The 21,055-nt window shown below is 42.6% G+C and overlaps 1 protein-coding gene across 19 annotated transcripts in view; it reads left to right on the top strand.

Moving 5' to 3' along the window:
• The window catches only part of SNAP91 (synaptosome associated protein 91), a 195,083-nt gene that overhangs the window by 119,725 nt on the left and 54,303 nt on the right, over nucleotides 1-21,055 (top strand). For all 19 annotated transcript variants that reach the window (XM_068281569.1, XM_068281568.1, XM_068281565.1 and 16 more), the window contains 3 exons: nucleotides 5,883-5,904; nucleotides 13,095-13,204; nucleotides 16,851-16,957. In XM_068281569.1, the coding sequence (XP_068137670.1) occupies nucleotides 5,883-5,904; nucleotides 13,095-13,204; nucleotides 16,851-16,957 (239 nt within the window). The remainder of the gene's footprint in view (nucleotides 1-5,882; nucleotides 5,905-13,094; nucleotides 13,205-16,850; nucleotides 16,958-21,055) is intronic.

The raw sequence follows: 21,055 nt of genomic DNA, 5'->3' as shown, positions 1-21,055 counted from the left end.
AAAAAACGCACAAAAGAGCCAACGATTTCGCCTGCGTCGGGAATCCGTGCGAATCGCCGCTAATGTATTTAATAGTAAAAACGCATGCTTGCGTTTGTTACATGCGTTTTTACCCGCGATTTCGCGTGCGATTTCGCACCTTTTTCAATTTTATTTAGCCCTGGCAGTGTCATGGTTAATTTCGCATGGCACCCTGCCATGCGAAATCGCATGCGAAATCGCGGGTAAAAACGCATGCGGAAACGCATCCGCATGCGTTTTTACAAGCGTCGGAATGCGGCCGAAATCGCGTCGCAACAGTGGGAACGAGCCCTCAGTGTGTAAGCAGCCTGAAGGTTTTCAGCATTTAGCAGTAGCAATGTTAACGTGAAGAAATGTGTGAAGCGTTTTCCTAGTGCTTAGCTAGATGCTATCCTCTATCTGTAGACTTATTCCGTCTGGCTAACCATAGCAATAATAATCTCTTACTGCTGGATTTTGTTTCTGCATGGTTAGATGTCCTGTTCTTGCAAGCTTAGTTCTTTACAAGAAGGGACATGGATTTTCATTATGTTGTGGTTAATTCTTCTGCATTGTCCTTCGTAAAATGTGCAGTGTTGTACATAGAGCAATGATAGAATATACTAATGCTTTTCCTTTATTCCTGTAATTCCGGATCATCAGTGATGGGTAGGTGTATACTTTTATGTGCGCTTGCTTGCATTTTTAGCATAGTTTTGCAGTAGACATTATTGTCCATAAAAAAACTCAGTAGTTGTGTTTGGTTTTTTTGTTTGTTTTTTTTTGTTTGTTTTGCTTGGCTTTGGTTTGTGTTGTATTATCATTGTACACACAGTGGTCAGAAAATGTAATCTCCACTACTGCAGCAAATGTGGCCAACCCGTCATTGGATATCACAGACGGACTTGCAATTGAAACTCCATTTTCACAGTAGTTTTGTGTGTGATCACCTACAGTAGCTTAGTATGGTCTTAGTAGGGCTACAGTACATGGGATTTCCTAGATTTTCACAAAGGCATCCTATTATTGCCTAAAGCGTAAACTTGAGTATCAAGAGGAGCTGTTGAGCTTTCCTAAGTCTCCACATTTTAAAACCAATCACCAGTTCGCATTTTAGTAATTAGTACTGTAATAAAGTATGTAAAAAGCTACCAATTCTACAATACACTGTGTTGCATATAATGGGTACAACCGCACAATCCAGAACAGTGCAGCTTTCCATTTCCAGGTAGCCCACCTCATAGTTTGCAGTGGACTCAGAAAAGCAAACACTGCACTGTTACTGACTTGAACACTTGGAGGAGCTATGAATTCTGGTTCTAGCTGGTGTTAGTGTTCCACTGTAGAGGATTGATATTAATCATATCTTTTGTGCAAATTCCATTTACTGTGAATGCAGCTTGGAATTGGGCCAGTCACTTCCTGCTAGCTTTCATTGGCTTAGTACCAAGCTGAATACAGTTTGTACTTAATTTTTTGTGCCTGCGGGAATTATCAGCATCCCATTTACCATTTCTAGTTACATTTTTGGATCCCCACCCAGAGCTGATATATCCACATTGTAATGTGGGTTCATTGAGTAGGCAAAGACACAAACACGTACGCCATCAGGCGCTGAGTATATGTATTTATGTACGTGCGTGCGAGTTGTGTTTTATGCTACATGATTTTTTTTGCTTGGACATAATTTGACAGAATTTACATCAAACAAGGCTCCACACAATTGTACGTTACTCACTTACAATCTCACATGGGGCATCTTCTGTTTGTTGCAGCTGAGCTGCAGCCAGACAGTGCTGACTTACCTGCTGCAAAGTGTTACAGGTATTAGCAGTGTGTGTCCTCTGCAATCAACCTGCAGTCTTCAATCAGAGTAGCACAGGATTGATCAATTGCCATTGAGCTGTGTTGGAATTTGCATGTCTGCTCTCATTGGTGGATGTCTTCATAAAAGCCTCTTCCTACTTAAAGGGGCACTATGGCTAAATTATGTTTATATTATCAATGAATATAAAATATGTGCAATTATAGCAATGTGTAAGACTTGTATTGTGGCTGAATAAAACTCTGCTTCAATATTGCTTTACCCTAAATCAGTGCTGGAGTCCCGTCGCCAGAGAAAGCTATGCGACGCTGAACCAGCACATTCCATTCTGCAGGAGGAGGCTGCCTTATCAGTCGTTTCATCTGAAGTTGTAATCTCCCCCTTTGATGTATCAGGAGAAGTTTCACCTGTCTAACTGCACATTAGTGCTGTTACAGCTCCTCTGATCTGCCGTATGTCTCAGGACAATGACGTAAGGCTCTGATGAAAAAAATGCTCCCCGCTGAGGCCCCCCTTCAGAGACATGCAGGACACTGGCTACACAGCACTTGCGTGTGCTGAATCAAGATGCTGGAATCCTGTGCATAAGAGAAGCTGGTCTCCATGGCAACTGACAACAAGTGGTGATCCTGCCTGTGCCAGCTTTTCTGAAGGGGGCCTCAGCAGGGAGCATTTTTTTCATCAGAGCCGTACGTCATTGTCCTGAGACATACGGCAGATCAGAGGAGCTGTAACAGCACTAATGTGCAGTTAGACGGGTGAAACTTCTCCTGATACATCAAAGGGGGAGATTACAACTTCAGATGAAACGACTGATAAGGCAGCCTCCCCCTGCAGAATGGAATGTGCTGGTTCAGCGTCGCTTAGCTTTCTCTGGCAACGGGACTCCAGCACTGATTTAGGGTAAAGCAATATTTAAACAGAGTTTTATTCAGCCATAATACAAGTCTTACACATTGCTACAATTGCACATATTTTATATTACATGAGAATATAAGCATAATTTAGCCATAGTGCCCCTTTAATCATTTTCCCTGTCATAGTGATCAGCTTACGCCATAGTTGCATTACTGGGTCTTGTGTAACTACGGTTTGTTACCTTGAATTATTCATGTGCAAACCTGTGTAATTCCTGTGGTGGTGAATGGCGGCATTCTCTCCAGGCTTGTCATGTGGACGTACCATAGCTGTGGTTGCGATTGGTAATGTTCCTTCTAGTCCTGCCTGTCTGGACGTCGCCATTACTGCAGTTGGGATTGGCAGACGCTTCTTCTAGTCCTGCCGTGTGGATGTTACAATAGCTGCGGTCGCTATTGATAAAGCTCCTTCTTGTCTTATCCAGTATTATTTCTGTGTGGACGTTTACCATTGCTACAATAGCGATGGGATTGGTAAACGCTCTGTACGGTCTGTCTTGTCTTGTTCATTGTGGTGGTTAACAGAAGCTCAGTGCTGTGGTCACGCTGAGCAGCAGTCGCTGAGGTGTAGCTTCTTCTGAGGCTCAAATGTGCACACTTGAGCTTTAGAAGAAGCTACACTTCAGTGAAACGGTTGTTTGGCTGTGCACCTAGTGGCATCCACTGCCATCACCCAACAGCCCCGCTGCTTGCCATGATAAGTATTGCCCTTTTACATGGGTATGATGGACTTGCATTGCATTTGGATTTATCTATGGCAATAAACCATTCAATAGTGCCATATTACATATAATTAGTATTGTCCTATTTGAGTGATGGAGGGTGCATTTTTCCTTGCTTTTCTTGTCTGCTGTAAAAGTCATGGCCGGGTTTACAGCAGGCAGCAGCAGGATTCTGTCCAAATATCTTCACCTCCCAATATTTTATTATACTAGTACTGACCAATCTTAATTTATTTTGTAAAAAATTATGGTGGGTTGCTGAATTGTGTAACTGGTCAGCCTATCCAGTTCTGATAAGTTTATGTATGTATGTGTTTTTCATATCTTCTGAGCAGTGGGGGCACAGTCACCATAATGTCAATTGTGGCACTGACACCATGCAGCCATAGTGTGTGTTTTGAGACCTCTGGTTCTGACTTTACCCGAAATGTACATGTTAAAACTGAAGGTATTTGCAAAAATTCAGTTTTATGTTAGTAAGAAAGATCCCCCATAATGCATCACCATTTACTATGGAAATTATGCCTTTGTGCACCTAAAAGTCAGACACTCATCCAGATCCACTGGAGTGTAGGTCTATAGCCCATTTGTTTTACACAGCTATACTAATATGCATGCACCAGTTACAGCTGTTTCGGACCTGTTGGTTCTCATTAGTGCAAGGTATGGCTAAATATAGCTTCAGGAGTAGGACTTGGGCATGCTAGTGTTACAGAGTACCCAGTCAGCTCACGTTAAGGCCTGGAACCAACTAGGAGAGCTTTTCTAAGTGCGTTGTGATTTGAAAAGCTCTTGCTAATGTAATGCTGGAGTGTAATGGTTAAGGGCTCTGCCTCGGACGTAGCAGACCTGGGTTCAAATCTCTTCCTACTCAGTAAGCCAGCATCTATTCAGTAAGGAGTTCTTAGTAGGCAGTAGCAGTGTTAGGGAGTCTTGCCCAGAGTGTGCTCTAGTGGCTGCTATGCAAGCCCTTTGAGTCCGACAGGAGAAAAGCGCTATACAAAAAAGGAATTTAATTATATATAGACACAGATGTCCTGACGCCTTCCATGAACCTACAAACCCCCACCGAAGTGTGCTGGCTGGCCCAACTGTCACTGCTCCCTTACTTCCCTTGCCCATCATAGTTAGCTACAGGTGTCCCTTAGCCTTAGGTAGCCAGAGATGCCCTCAATATAAAGTAGCTCGTGGTTCCCCAGACTGAAGGGAGATCTCGTTAGAGGAATGTCATTTGGTGGGTGAGTAACTCATCATTTACGCTCTGCTCGGGACTCTGCATAGAAAAGGAGGAAGGTGCTCTGGGAGGGGAGTGAGCCGCCTTTCCATCATCAGGCGCCTGTCGGCATGTGCCTACAGTGCCTTATGGTAAATCCAGCCATGCACTTGAGCATTTTTTAAAAATCCCCCATAGCATTGCATTAGCAAAAGCTTTTTCAAATCACAAGTTCTTAGAAATAGCTTCCAGTGGGTTTGAGCCCTTAGCATGGATCTCTAACTCTTGCCACATATTGGCAGACACTTTCCAATAAATCCATGCCAGCTTTTCGAGATCACTTGTGCCATCTGCAATCTGTCAGGTATGGAGAAATCTAACAAATGAAACCTGTTGTAACATGATAAATTCAATTGCAAGAATGGCCCCCTCCTAAAAAAAAAAAGACAGCCGAAGCAGTTCCTTATTATGAAAGATGGCCAATGAGATGCGCAAAGTTCCATCTTGCATGCAGCTTGAAACTGAAAATGCGCTTCCTTACTATTTTTGATTGACCCAGTTCCAAATAGTATACAGTTTGCATTAAATTTGCTTGCACCCAAGCTGGAATGATTGCATCTCATTAACACTCTCTATTCATTATAGAAGGCTCTATATGAGGAGGCTCTCCGAAGGAGTCAATACATAGTACATGAAGCTGGTGTGTTTTGGTTAACTAACCTTTTATTTAAACATATGGGCCCTGTAATAAGGAATGCCCAAAATCAAGTAATCCAGGCACAGGAAGAATATAAAGGTAGAGTCCAGAGATATCCTAATTGTGCTTATGATAAACTAGGGCTTACTTCTGGGTCATGGTGCTGCTATCAGCAGAATCTTCACACACCTGAGTGGGGAAAACTGCATGGAATGTACACTCCAGAGTAGAACTTGGCAAGCTAGAAGCATACTGTGACTGTGCACGTGTAGTGGGAGGCAAGTAGGCATTGGTTCGATTGTTGTCATGAAGGATATATGCCCAGCACCCCTCCCCTTTTTGCCCAGCAAATCCAGTGAACTCTGCTGTCTTGATTTCTACTTTTTTATTTTATAGCCTCTTATAGTAGATTGTGTTGACAAACTGGCTGTTTCACTGCTCTGCATTTAGTACATTGTGAACTATATAGCCTCTTACTTTAATAATCAATCCTGTTTTGCGATTTCAGCTCTGGATCACCAGTGGGCAAGGTAATTGACAGTGTATAGTAAAAGCATTGTTCTACATCAAGACGTTTTAGTTTTTCTTTGTGCAGTTAAGAGAAGGTACATTATCAATTATGTACTGTATTTGCATTATTCATTTTACACTTTTTCTAAGCACAAGTTCTAAGCATGTCAGTCTCAGTATGTACAATATAAGCTACACTGTCCTTATACTAAGGTAGTAAGCAGGCTGCAGTGTGTTTTGATCTCTGCACTTTGAAGCTGTAACCATCGATTCTACATGGTTAAATTAGCACATTTTTGTTGAAGTGCTAATAACCTCTGCAAACACTGAGGGCCTTTTTCCACTACCCTGCGATTTAATTCTGATCGCAAATCGCAAGGTACATTAAACTAATGAAAACTGCAGCAGCAATTTCCGTTAGTGCGATCCGATTGCGATGCGATTTTGGTCAAAACGCGATCGTCATCCTGCCGCATTTTGGATGTGATTGAGCTTTACTATACTGAGTATAGTAGCTCAATCGCATGGACGAAATTGAAACACAATAGCAATCGCATTTCATAGTGTAAAAGAGCCCTGCGTAATGGAAATACGAGTGACTGAAGATTCATTTTTTTTTTTTTTCCTTTTTTTTTTTTTTTTTTTTTTTCCCCCAAAGAATAGTTGGCAGAGAAAAGTTTATTTTTTTATAATGTATTTTAAAATAAAGGCAAAATCCGAAATGCTTGTACAATGTTTTATTGTTCAGAGCCTTGTTTTCAGATATGTTCAGTACATTGAAGTGTAAGCCCGAACTCTTTAATTATATTCATCCTATGTAGACATAATTCATATTAGTTTGAGCACAATTTTATATGTAAATAGATTTAGAATTATTTGATAGAAATAATTTGTTGGTGATTAAATAATATGAAACCAATTTTTTTTATGTTTTATTTTTTTCCGAGAGAGTGGCCACATTTTGTTGTACATTTGTTTTTTATTTCTTTTGAGGCTAGATTCACAGTAGGACGTTGCATTTTGATGCGACGTTAAAGTCGCAACGCAAATTACAGCGCAATGCCCCCAAAAAGTCGCAACGCAACTTAATGCCCCGTTATCGCCGCATACAGTAGAGCAGTGGTTCCCAACCTTTTTGGAGTCGTGACACATCAAACCAAACGTTCAGATCTCCGTGACACGTAGACTATATGCATGTAATGAGAGACAGCGTTTCCCCACTAAATGCACATAAGAGAAAGTTTCACCAGTAAATGCAGGTAATGAGAGACAGCGTTTCCCTAGTAAATGCACATAAGAGACAGCTTTTCACCAGTAAATGCACATAATGACAAACAGCCAGTTGTCCCCAGTATATGTAGCCAGGGATATATGTGCCCAGTATATGTAGCCAGGGGTATATGTGCCCAGTATATGTAGGCAGGTGTATATGTAGCCAGAGGTATATGTGCCCAGTATATGTAGCCAGGTGTATATGTCCCCAGTATATGTAGCCAGGGGTATATGTGCCCAGTATATGTAGCCAGAGGTATATGTAGCCAGGTGTATATGTCCCCAGTATATGTAGCCAGGGGTATATGTGCCCAGTATATGTAGCCAGAGGTATATATGCCCTGTATATGTAGTCAGGAGTATATGTCCCCAGTATATGTAGGCAGGGGTATATGTCCCCGGTATATGTAGCCAGGGGATATATGTCCCCAGTATATGTAGGCAGGGGTATATGTAGGCAGGTGTATATGTCCCCAGTATATGTAGGCAGGAGTATATGTCCCCAGTATATGTAGGCAGGTGTATATGTCCCCAGTATATGTAGGCAGGAGTATATGTCCCCAGTATATGTAGGCAGGTGTATATGTCCCCAGTATATGTAGGCAGGGGTATATGTCCCCAGTATATGTAGGCAGGGGTATATGTCCCCAGTATATGTAGCCAGAGGTATATGTGCCCAGTATATGTAGCCACGGGTATATGTCCCCAGTATATGTAGGCAGGGGTATATGTCCCCAGTATATGTAGGCAGGAGTATATGTCCCCAGTATATGTAGGCAGGAGTATATGTCCCCAGTATATGTAGGCAGGAGTATATGTCCCCAGTATATGTAGGCAGGGGTATATGTCCCCAGTATATGTAGGCAGGGGTATATGTCCCCAGTATATGTAGTCAGGAGTATATGTCCCCGGTATATGTAGGCAGGTGTATATGTCCCCAGTATATGTAGGCAGGTGTATATGTCCCCAGTATATGTAGGCAGGTGTATATGTCCCCAGTATATGTAGGCAGGTGTATATGTCCCCAGTATATGTAGGCAGGGGTATATGTCCCAGTATATGTAGCCAGGGGGTATATGTCCCCAGTATATGTAGCCAGGGGGTATATGTCCCCAGTATATGTAGGCAGGGGTATATGTCCCCAGTATATGTAGGCAGGGGTATATGTCCCCAGTATATGTAGGCAGGGGTATATGTCCCTAGTATATGTAGGCAGGGGTATATGTCCCTGGTATATGTAGTCAGGAGTATATGTCCCCGGTATATGTAGCCAGAGGTATATGTGCCCGGTATATGTAGCCAGGGATATATGTGCCCAGTATATTGTAGCCAGGTTCCCCCCAGGAGGAGAGAGCGAGGGAAGGAGAGCAGCACCTCAGGGTGCTCTCCCTCCCTCGCTCTCTCCTCCGGAATGAAGTGCGGTGGCTGGCAGAGGGGCGGAACTTACCTTCCGTGTCCTCCGTCTGGTCTGGTCTCGTCGCCGGCGTGGGATGATTTGCCACTACTCTGGCCTGATCCAGACCAGAGCAGCGGCTGCGGCACCAGAACTTCCGGCCGGCGCATGGAGCGACACGGAAGGTAAGTCCCGCCCACTGCCAAACGCCGCTGCACACACAGATCGGAGGGAAGAGCGAGGGAGGCTAGCACCCTAAGGTGAGAGAAGGGGGGGAGATGGCCTCCTTCTCCGCCGCTGCCCACAGCTTTACCTCCGCTGCGCTGCTTCCCTCCGAGAGCCGCGACACATACCCGAAGCTGCCGCGACACGTATGTGTCGCGGCACATGGGTTGGGAACCACTGCAGTAGAGCATACAGGCAATGAAAAGTATGTTTCCAAGTCATTACTGAGCATGTGCCAACAGTCCAACGCAGCTAATAATGTGTATAACGCACTGCATGCAGTACTTTCACTTAACGTGCAAGGTTAGTCACCAACGCAGCGTGGGCACTGTGAACAAAGCATTGATTTTTCATGGCAGTGAGTTATTCTGCGTTTAAATGTTGTTTTAACGTGCGACTTTAATGTCCCACTGTGAACTTGGCCTGAAGCGGGTTTTATCAGTAGCTAGTTTTTGAAAGCTGGTGAAACTATATAATTCTGAATCCCAGCAGGCCTCCATATTATGTCTGAGTGAATCTCTCACAGGGAATAAATGGAACCTGGCCTATGGGAAGTGGAGCACAGGACAAAGGGGCATACCCTTCAAATCAGAAGGCTTGTAGATTTCCTTGACTTGACCTCTGGCATGACTGCTGCTGAGTATTCCAGATATTATTTGCTCTCATTTTTTTCACTCTGTCTATTCTCACCCAAGATATAGCTGTAACGAGCCATTTCAGAATAAATGTGGTTTAAAACCTAAGTGGCTCTAGCTGGAGTTTGACATTTAAAATTCAGAACTCCGTACTAGGGATTTTTAGTTCTGAACAAAGTCCAAGGTTTCACTTCTGAGGTCAGGCTGACTACTTAGCACTTCAAAAATACAGTGGCATGCGAAAGTTTGGGCAACCTTGTTAATCGTCATGATTTTCCTGTATAAATCGTTGGTTGTCGATAACAAATGTCAGTTAAATATATCATATAGGAGATGCACACAGTGATATTTGAGAAGGGAAGTTACGTTTATTGGATTTATAGAAAGTGTGCAATAATTGTTTAAATAAAATTAGGCAGGTGCATAAATTTGGGCACGGTTGTCATTTTATTGCTTCCAAAAGCTTTAGAACGAATTGGCTTGGTAAGCTCAGTGACCCCTGACCTACATACACAGGTGAATCCAATTATGAGAAAGCGTATTTAATGGGGTCAATTGTAAGTTTCTCTCCTCTTTTAACTTTCTCTGAAGGGTAGCAACATGGGGGTCTCAAAACTACTCTCAAATGACCTGAAGACAAAGATTGTTCACCATCATGGTTTAGGGGAAGGATATGGAAAGCTGTCTCAGATTTCAGCTGTCTGTTTCCACAGTTAGGAACATATTGAGGAAATGGAAGACCACAGGTTCAGTTCAAGTTAAGGCTTGAAGTGGCAGACCAAGAAAAATCTCGGATAGACAGAAGCGACGAATGGTGAGAACAGTCAGTCAATCCACAGACCAGCACCAAAGACCTGCAACATCATCTTGCTGCAGATGGAGTCACTGTGTATCGTTCAACCATTCGGCGCACTTTACACACAGCACAAACAGAGCCGCTTGAGGTATGCTAAAGCACATTTGGACAAGCCAGCTTCATTTTGAAATAAGGTGCTGTGGACTGCTGAAACTAAAGTTTGAGTTATTTGGGCATAAAAATGGGCGCTATGCATGGAGGAAAAACATCAAAGAATTTCAAGAAAAACACCTGCTGCCTACAGTAAAATATGGTGGTGGTTCCATCATGCTGTGGGGCTATGTGGCAAGTGCAGGGACTGGGAATCTTGTCAAAGTTGAGGGACGCATGGATTCCACTCAGTATCAGCAGATTCTAGAGACCAATGTCCAGGAATCGGTAACAAATCTGAAGCTGCGCCGGGGATGGATCTTTCAACAAGACAACTACCCTAAACACTGCTCAAAATCCACTAAGGCATTCATGCAAAGGAACAAGTACAATGTTCTGGAATGGCCATCTCAGTCCCCAGACCTGGATATAATTAAAAATCTGTCGTGTGACTTAAAGAGAGCTGTCTATGCTCGGAAGCCATCATACCTGAATGAACTAGAGAGGTTTTGTAAAGAGGAATTGTACAAAATACCTTCAACCAGAATCCAGACTCTCGTTTAGAGGCTGTAATTTCTGCAAAAGGAGGATCTACTAAATATTGATTTCATTTCTTTGTTGTGGTGCCCAAATGTATGCACCTGCCTAATTTGGTTTAAACAATTATTGCACACTTTCTGTAAATCCAATAAACTTCATTTCACTTCTCAAATATCACTGTGTGTGTCTCCTATATGATAACTGAATTTTTTTATAGCAACAGCCAATGATTTATATAGGAAAATCATGACAATTAACAAGTTTGCCAAAACTTTCGCATCACACTGTACCTGGTGTCAGCGTGTTGATTGATGTCAAACCTTCCTTTACTGTGGCTATTAACTTGGCATAGATCCCTATTAGAAGAATTCCATACCTAAAGTAAATGTTAAGCATGAGTCTTCGTCATGCACAGTTCTTTCTTTTGTGGCCATCCCGAGCTTTAGGAGTGTGTTGATGCTTTAGAGCTTTACTGATTCTGCAGAATATTTACAGTGGAATGCGAAAGTTTGGACAACCTTGTTAATTAATTGTCATGATTTTCCTGTATACATCATTGGTTGTTATGATAAAAAATTTCAGTTAAATATATCATATCATATCATATCATATAGGAGACACACATAGTGAGACGTGAAATGAACTTTATTGAATTTACAAAAAGTGTGCAATAATTGTTTAAACAAAATTGGGCAGGTGCATAAATTTGGGAAAAAAAGAAATGAAATCAATATTTAGTAGATCTTCCTTTTGCATAAATTACAGCCTCTAAATGCTTCCTGTAGGTTCCAATGAGAGTCGAGATTCTGGTTGAAGGTATTTTGCACCATTCCTCTTTACAAAACCTTTCTAGTACATTCAGGTTTGATGGCTTCCGAGCATAGACAGCTCTCTTTAACTCACACCACAGATTTTTAATTATATTCAGGTCTGGGGACTGAGATGGCCATTCCAGAACATTGAACTTGTTCCTCTGCATGAATGCCCTAGTGGATTTTGAGCAGTGTTTAGGGTTGTTGTCTTGTTGAAAGATCCATCCCCGGTGCAGCTTCAGCTTTGTCACTGATTCCTGGACATTGGTCTCCAGAATCTGCCTATACTGAGTGGAATCCATGCGTCCCTCAACTTTGACAAGATTCCCAGTCCCTGCACTGGCCACACAACCCCACAGCATGATGGAACCACCACCATATTTTACTGTAGGCAGCAGGTGTTTTTCCTCCATGCATAACGCCCTTTTTTATACCCAAATAACTCCACTTTAGTTTCAGCAGTCCACAGCACCTTATTTCAAAATGAAGCTGGCTTGTCCAAATGTGCTTTAGCATACCTCAAGCGACTCTGTTTGTGCTGTGGGCGGAGAAAAGGCTTCCTCTGCATACAGCATCTCCTTGTGTAAAGAGTGCTGAATGGTTTAACAATGCACAGGGACTCCATGTGCAGCAAGATGATGTTGTAGGTCTTTGGTGCTGGTCTGTGGATTTACTCTGACTGTTCTCGCCATTCGTCGCTTCTGTTTATCCAAGATTTTTCTTGGTCTGCCACTTCGAGCCTTAACTTCAACTGAGCCTGTGGTCTTCCATTTCCTCAATATGTTCCTAACTCTGGAAACAGACAGCTGAAATCTGAGACCGCTTTCTGTATCTTTCCCCTAAACCATGATGGTGAACAATCTTTGTCTTCAGGTCATTTTGAGAGTTGTTTTGAGACCCCCATGTTGCTACTCTTCAGAGAAACTTAAAAGGAGGGAAACTTACAATTGACCCCCTTAAATACTCTCTTATAATTGTATTCACCTGTGTATGTAGGTTAGGGGTCACTGTGCTTACCAAGCCAATTTAAGTTCCAATAATTAGTTCTAAAGGTTTTCCAGTCAATAAAATGACAAGTGCCCAAATTTATGCACCTGCCTAATGTTTAAACAATTATTGCACACTTTCTGTAAATGCAATAAACTTCATTTCACTTCTCAAATATCACTGTGTGTCTCCTATATGATATATTTAACTGTCATTTTTTATCGTAACAACCAACGATTTATGCAGGAAGATCACGACGATTAACAACGTTGCCCCAACTTTCACATTCCACTGTATATTTATTCTATGCTGGACACCGAATAGTCAATGCCATTAAATAGTTGTGGTGGGAACATACTTAATTGTTTAGATAAATGATTTGTGCTTTGCTTTTTGTCAGTCTTCCCCTGCTACTACTGTAACCTCGCCAAACACGACGCCATCAAAAACTGTAGACACATCCCCACCTCTTGACCTGTTTGCAACAGCAAGTACAGCATCTCCCATATGGTAAGTCAGTTTGAATTGACAAATTCATATTTCTGTGCATTATTGGAATTACTTTTTCCGATTTTTGTCTGTCTAAGAGAACCTAGTAAAGTGGAAGTGGAAAAAACTTTTCTTTTACATTTAAACTTCCAGTCCTAGTCATGGGGTCATCCGCATCAGGGAGTGAGGTGACATGTCTCTAATGGATGAAGGGCCTGCAAAGAAAACCTTCTGATTTTGTAGAGTGGTACTATTGTTCTAACCTATTGTACCTATTATTGCCATATGTGTTTTTGTTGTGAAAATCTCAATTACATTATCACAGTACAGGTAGGGATTAAAAAGCAAAGATGCCATCATAAGTCTTCCTCAGGCTCATCCAAAAATTAAAGAGAACCCGAGGTGTGTTTAAAGAATGTTATCTGCATACAGAGGCTGGATCTGCCTATACAGCCCAGCCTCTGTTGCTATCCCAAACCCCACTAAGGTCCCCCTGCACTCTGCAATCCCTCATAAATCACAGCCGTGCTGTGAGGCTCTGTTTACATCTGTAGTGTCAGTCTCATCTGCTCCCCCGCCTCCTGCATAGCTCCGGTCTCTGCACCCGTCCCTTCCCTCCAATCAGCAGGGAGGGAAGGGATGCAGGCGGGGACTGGAGTTCTGCAGGAGGCAGGGAGAGCAGCAGACTGACACTATAGAGATAAACACAGCCAGCTCTGACAAGCTGTTTGTCAGCAGCGTGGCTGTGATTTATGAGGGATTGCAGAGTGCAGGGGGACCTTAGTGGGGTTTGGGATAGAAACAGAGGCTGGGCTGTATAGGCAGATCCAGCCTCTATATGCAGATAATATTCTTCAAACCCACCTCGGGTTCTCTTTAAGCTTTAGTGTAGTTTTACTGTAAATGAATTATCCACTTTCGTAGCACTAATCTGTAAGCAGAAAAAGCCCTTTGTCTCTTATTAGTAGCAGTGTTCTCCCCAGACATTTTTTTTTTCCAGCTGGGTGGCAGGAAAAAGTTGTCGGGTGGGGCCCAACGGGGGAATGCAGCACTTTTCTGTGCAACTCTGCTTACAGCATAGGAAGAGGATGAGTAGGCGAGACAATGACCAGGGCTGTGAAGTTGGTACAAAAATCATCCGACTCTTCAGTTTATGAAACCACCAACTCCAGGTACCCAAAATTACTCCGATTCCTCAGCTTCAACTCCTTAGTCTAATACTTACCAGGGCTGTGGAGTTAGTACAAAAAAAAAATCATTTGACGCCTCAGGTTTATAAAACCACCAAATCCAGGTTTCTAATATTACTCCGACTCCACAGCCCTGCCGATGACAGCTGAATGCTCGCCAAAATTTTAGCCTGGTGGAGCACCCGGCTAAAAGAGCCTGGGGAGAACACTGAGTAGAGATCCTATTTTAGCAACCAGTCTAGTTGTACTCTGCATTGAAGGAGAAAATTCTGCTGTCACGCCATGCCAGTTTGTCAGTAAGAGAATAGCAGTTCACGCACCAAAGTATGAGGGCCTGAGCCCACTGCTGTGTTTTAACAAACGCATAAAAACGCATGTGTTTTGTCAAGCGTTTTTGAAACTAGTTTGTGTTTAAACGCATTTTTATATAAAACACCTGAAACATATTTAAAAACGTTTCAAAAACGTATGCGTTTTTAAAAATGCAGCAGTGGGCTCAGGCCCTGAGTTGGGTCCAAAGAAATGGAACAGCACACCTTATAAAGGGAATCTAAAGTCAACGGAACATGGAGGCTACCATATTGTTGTTGTATTTTGAAAATGTCATTTGCTTGGCTGCACTACTGATCTTAATGCGGATCCGAGATGAAAAACAAATTATAACAAATAACTTGTCTATATATCTTATCTAAAGTTTACACAGCAAATCTAGCTGCAAACAGATTTAATAGAAAATGATTATTTATTCCTGTGATACAATGACAGCAGCCATGTTGTTTGTAAACATTACACAGAGGCAGGCTTATCTGCACCATCAGCACTCAGACTAGGGCTGCACGATTTTAGGTAAAAATCGAAATTGCGATTTTTCTCTCAGAAATTGCAATTTCGATTTTTCCCCGATTTTTTTTTTTTTTTTTTTTTTTTTTTTTTTTTTTTTTTTTTTTTTTTTTTTCAAATGCTGGGGGGGTGGGGGGGGGGGGGGAGAGGTTGGTCCGCACTGCCCGGTCCTGTCCGTAATACTTTGCTTCTGGCCCCGCTGTGCGCGGATTGGCCAGAAGCAGTGAATATGTATGAGAGTTAATGAGCGGGGAAGGGGGGGCGGATCCACTCCAGCAAGCGGCCGGGCACATGCAGCATTACCAATCACTGGCTAGCGATTAAATGACGGCAGCGGTAGGCGGAGCTGTATGCTCTGTACAGCTCCGCCTACCACTGCCGTCATTCCATCGCTAGCCAGTGATAGGTAATGATGTGCCTGGCCGCTCGCTCTAGTGGATCCGCCCCCCGCTCATTAACACTCATACATATTCACTGCTTCTGGCCAATCCGCGCACAGCGGGGCCAGAAGCAGTGAATATGTATGAGCGTTAATGAGCGGGGGGCGGATCCACTAGAGCGAGCGGCCAGGCACATCATACAGCATTACCTATCACTGGCTAGCGATGGAATGACGGCAGTGGTAGGCGGAGCTGTACACAGCATACAGCTCCGCCTACCGCTGCCGTCATTCCATGCTAGCCAGTGATTGGTAATGCTGTATGTGCCCGGCCGCTCGCTGGAGTGGATCCGCCCCCCCCCCCCCCGCTCATTAACTCTCATACATATTCACTGCTTCTGGCCAATCCGCGCACAGCGGGGCCAGAAGCAAAGTATTAAACAGCAGACCGAAAAAACCGACGGTACTGACGATCAGCAGATCGTCTTGCCATGAACCGTGGTTTCGGTTTTAAACCGAAAAACCGTGCAGCCCTAACTCAGACTGTGAAAAAAACCTAATCCCTCCTCCCCTCTGCCTCTGAAATCAATGGCTAGTAACACCTCCTTCTACCCCTGCCCAGACTGAGCTCCCTTGAGCCCTTGCTACTGCCAAGGCTCAATGAAAACCTGTGGGCATGGTTTATTTAGTTTTTAGGGAATTAGAGTATTAAAACAAAATAAAAAAAGTATTTGGCTTGAGGAATGCCCTATAAACTATAGGAAAGGAACACAATTATGCAATGAGTAAAAAGTCACCTCGGATCCACTTTAAAGTCCCTGTTTTAACCACACACACAGCCCATTAATAATCTTGCATGTTGTTTTGCTGCAACTTGACAAATTATCTTTCTTAACATCAGCATAAGGACTTACCGTAAACCTAAGGAATTATTATTATTGATTTATAAAGCGCCAACATATTCCGTGGCGCTGTACAAAGTAAGAAACAAACATGGGGTACAAAATAATATAGAGAATGGTGTACACCAATATACGAAATACAGAGTTGGTACAAAATACAGTATCAGTACAAACTACAAAATCGGTAATAACAGTAACAAAATTCATATGAATAAATGTAATAAAAATCAAAAACCCAAAAGGGAGAGAGCCCTGCCCTTGCGAGCCTACAATCTAAAGGAGTGGGGGTACCATCAACATTTGGAGGAATAATTTCTTTCAGTAAGGTTTTGACTTCTTTCTTTGTCTTCCTTCAGCTCAGCTAAACTCTCCAATGATCTCCTAGATCTGCAGCCAGACTTCACTTCTACTGGTCCGTCTGCGGCTGCTGCAGCTGCTCCAGCGGGCGCGAGTGCATGGGGAGGTAAGCACAACACCAAATCCCTCATTTTATTCCCCTTTTCCAGCTTTGGATGGACTAACGAGCAAATCCTAGCTTCACCCTTTTTCCTTTGATATCTCCGTCATTATCCTGAGTTAAGGCCCGTTCACACTGCACGCGTTTCCAGCCGCGTTTTGGAAACGCGTGCAGGTGGCCGATACGCACTACATCAGACATTGCATAGAGTGCAATGTCTGATGTTCACACTGCATGCGTTCCGGACCTGTGCGGTCCGGGAACGCATGCTGCACGCAGATTTTGCTAAAACGCGTGGCTGTCCCATTCACTTTTCAGTGATGGGATCAGCCACGCAACGCACACAAACGCGGATGGCCATGCGTTCGTACGCGTTGTGGTCCGCACGCGTTCCGCATGCATGGCCATCCGCATTTGTGATCTGAACGGGCCCTTACTGCTGAGAATTAACACATTACCTTACCTGCGTAGTTCAATGAACCTCTTGCTATTACTGAATAAATATCTTTGGCACATGAAATGACAGATTATAATGGCAGTGCATTTTAATATTTTTCTGTTGTTGGCTTGCTTTAATAGTACAATGTTGAAGTCATGTTAGGGTTGCCTTGCTGTGATGCACCATTTGGAGGTTTTGGAGAAACAAAGTGTTTTATGGAATGGGTCATGCGACCTAATTTGATCATAGCTTGCTGCAGTTGTACCCTGTAGCTGTTAAATCATTAGTAATACAATTTTTTAAAAGGCTGTGATGGGTTAGTGATCTTAGAAGAGTTCCAGATATTTAGGGGTTGATTCACTAACGAATGTTAATCTTAACATGTGCAGATAGCGGTATTACGCAATTTACGTAGCAATTAGTGCTAATTGACTAAAGTGCTACATACATGCACCACTTGCATTGCATGTTACTCGAGCAACGCAAGTGCTGCATGCACATAACACATTATGCAATTTGCATAAATAGTTATGTAAATAGTGCAAAGGTCGGTAATCTTAATGTGTGCTATTTGCACATGTTAAGATTAATGTTCTTTAGCGAATCAACCCTTTTGTGACTCATGTCTTAGGGGCAAAAATCAAACGAGTCTAGCACAGCCCTCACTTGCGCCATTTGTGTAGTATGATGCAATATCACACTGCTAAACATATTTATATGTGCTGCTTTATTCAATGTAATGGGGTTAGCACAACAGAATGTTCCTCGGGTGGCGGTGTTACCGTACAGTGCATAACCACCTGCCTTGTATAATGTGAGCATAACCTTACTAGGCTGATTCTATGCAGCTAAAGCTGCTCCCAAGATAATCCTGCTGCAGTAATCTTACCAGATGCATATGTAAAAATGCATTTAAACATATTTTAAGTACATTCTGGATTAAACTATATATTTTCCTGCAGTCCTGGAGTTTAGCGATCTTTTTGCTGGTTCCTCAAAACAGGTTTTGGGTCGAGGGCCGGGTCCGCATACTTCAGACTGCTGGTGGGCTGGATTATACATAAAATGATGTAGAAGTCTTTTCGGGCCAGACAGTGAAGCATACCCAGGTGACAACCTGCAGTCCAATTGGACAGCAGTGTTACCTGATGTGGAATTTGATTGGAAACCAGCGAACGACTGCTTTCTGGCTTCCATGTGGATAGGTGGTGCCAGCACTGCTATTCTATATGCGGACCACCAATATTTAAATATGTAGCTGACCGCATCTATAAGTAATACATTTTTTATGTGGGGGCCGGTAAAAAAGCTTCAGGGGGCCACATTCGGCCTGCGGGCCTTAGTCTGATGACTACTGGGTTATAATAAGTACCAAGTAAACAATTAGTAGGCAAGCACAAGCATTTGAGTGAACAGGCAGATGCCAAATTGTAATGGTGAAGCAGCTCAGTCGGAAATTCTCCAAAATGGCAGAACTCGTATGTTCCCAGTATGCAGTGGTTGGTAGTTACTGAAGGTTATCCAAGGAAGGATGTCTGGTGACTGGGTTTTAAGTACCCAAGGCTCACTAAAGCATGGGGTGAGTGAAGGTTAGCCCAAGTATTCTGTACTGTACAAGAGCTGCTGTAGCACAAATTGCTGGAAACCATGAAGTGAAATTGTACTCGCAGTATACAATATCTCCCTGCATCCTGGTAAATGATTAAAATCACACTGCAAACACAGCCTTAAAGTACACCTGAGGTGAGCGGGCTATGGGGGCTGATGTATTTATTTCCTTTTAAACAATGAACATTGACTGGCTGTCCTGCTGATCATTTGCCTCTAATACATTTAACCATAGACCCTGAACAAGCATGCAGCAGATCAGGTGTTTCTGACTGAAGTGTGTGATTCAGACACTACTGCAGCCAAAGAGATCAGCAGGACTGCCAGGCAACTGGTATTGTTTAAAAGAAAATTATGGTAATATGGCAGCATATCACTCTCATTTCAGGTGTACTTTAATACATACTATTTAAAAGAAATGGACTTATATGGACAGTACTTCGTCTCAAACACTTTTTGGCTGGAAAGCAGCACTTGCAGGCTGTCATACGGGGAAGTCGGTACACATGCTATTCTAAAGACTACTGAAGCGATGACCTCTAAATCACCATACATTCATCTCTGTAAAACCTGTCTCCTTTAGCCATATTCTTGCACACTATCAACATTAATATAGGTCCTCCACTGTCAAAACCAACATTAGCCACATTATAACTCTAATAGGACAACATAAACAAAAGCTCAAATGGGGTAGACAACATGGAAAATAAGTGGACGAGAAGCCACTTAACACCTACACTTCACCACACAACATTGTGGCCTGCCCATCCAACTGCCATTTAGAAAACTTTTAACTTGTCAGTAGGGATGATCAATGAGATGCAAATACTTTCAAAATGATGCACATTTTTATGCAAATATATGCAGCTTGAAAAAGGACCAATCGATTTAAACCTGGGTTTAAATTGACTGGTCCATTTTCAAACCTTATATATTTGCATAAAACTTTGCATACATTTGCATCAACTTGGAACAATTTACATATTTGTGATCATCCCTACTTGTCAGTTAGGAAATCCTTACCAAGTCTGTTATCGATGTGTCCTCATTTTCCGTTAAATGTAGCATTGTATATGTTCCAGCATTTCGGTATCTTATCTGCATGTGGGTCAGTACATAGAGCCCTGATTAGACCTGTATCCATGGAACATTTTTTTTTTTCCCATTTTATATATCTGGGTAACAAAAGAACTCCCTGCCTAGCTTTATAGTGATACCTCAAGAATATTTGGTATGCATGGAATAGCACTTGAACAGGTCACATTGGGTAGTAATTTCATGGATTGCCGAGTTTCATTTTTTAAAGTGTAGTAACAAAATGTAAGTTATTACTACAATTTATTTTTAAATGCTTTTAATTGGTCGATAATTACTGTGCAAAATTTTGGTTTTAAGGCACTAAGTCTGAGCCATGCTTCATCCTGTTATGCACTCTGGGGAGTGGCTTCAGTCATGTGACATGTACCTTCAGGCATAACATGAAGTTATCACATGCCTTTTTTTTTTTTATATCTCCTCTTTATCTTCGTTAATGGGGAGAGGGGAGCATCCAGAACGCAAGGTTGCTTTAAGACACCTTGACTTCAGTTTTAACTCTTGCAACTAGAACATGGTGCTCTGAAGCAAAGCATGTGAATATCCCAACCTCCATTGACATTCTGCTGTTTTGAGGTGTCTATAAGATTGCCTGCACTGAGCAGTACAACTCCAGCGGGGGTTGTGGTTTAATCCAATTCATGATCCTATTTCTTCAAACAACCTGCTTGAGATTGAGTGAACCAAAGTGAAACACAACACCTTTACACAGCCCCTCTTTAACTAGGTGCACTAGAATTGACCTTTGTATGGCTACCTTTATCATACATACTGGGGCTCTTTTATTAACAGAGGTGCAGAAATCCAGCACAAAAATGGAGTAGCTTCCTAATTTAGCTCAGCAGCTTCCTAATTTAGCCAATCAGACTTCATCTGCTGAATGAAGCCAATTCAGAATGGCTCCTCCTGGGTAGCTGCCTCACATCTGGGCCAGGCATTTTGCACCTGTCTTTGTAAATTAG

The sequence above is a fragment of the Hyperolius riggenbachi genome, chromosome 4 (assembly GCF_040937935.1).
Source record: "Hyperolius riggenbachi isolate aHypRig1 chromosome 4, aHypRig1.pri, whole genome shotgun sequence".
NCBI lineage: Eukaryota > Metazoa > Chordata > Amphibia > Anura > Hyperoliidae > Hyperolius > Hyperolius riggenbachi.
Note: the sequence above shows the minus strand (reverse complement) of the source record. Positions and strands in the feature narration are given on the sequence as shown.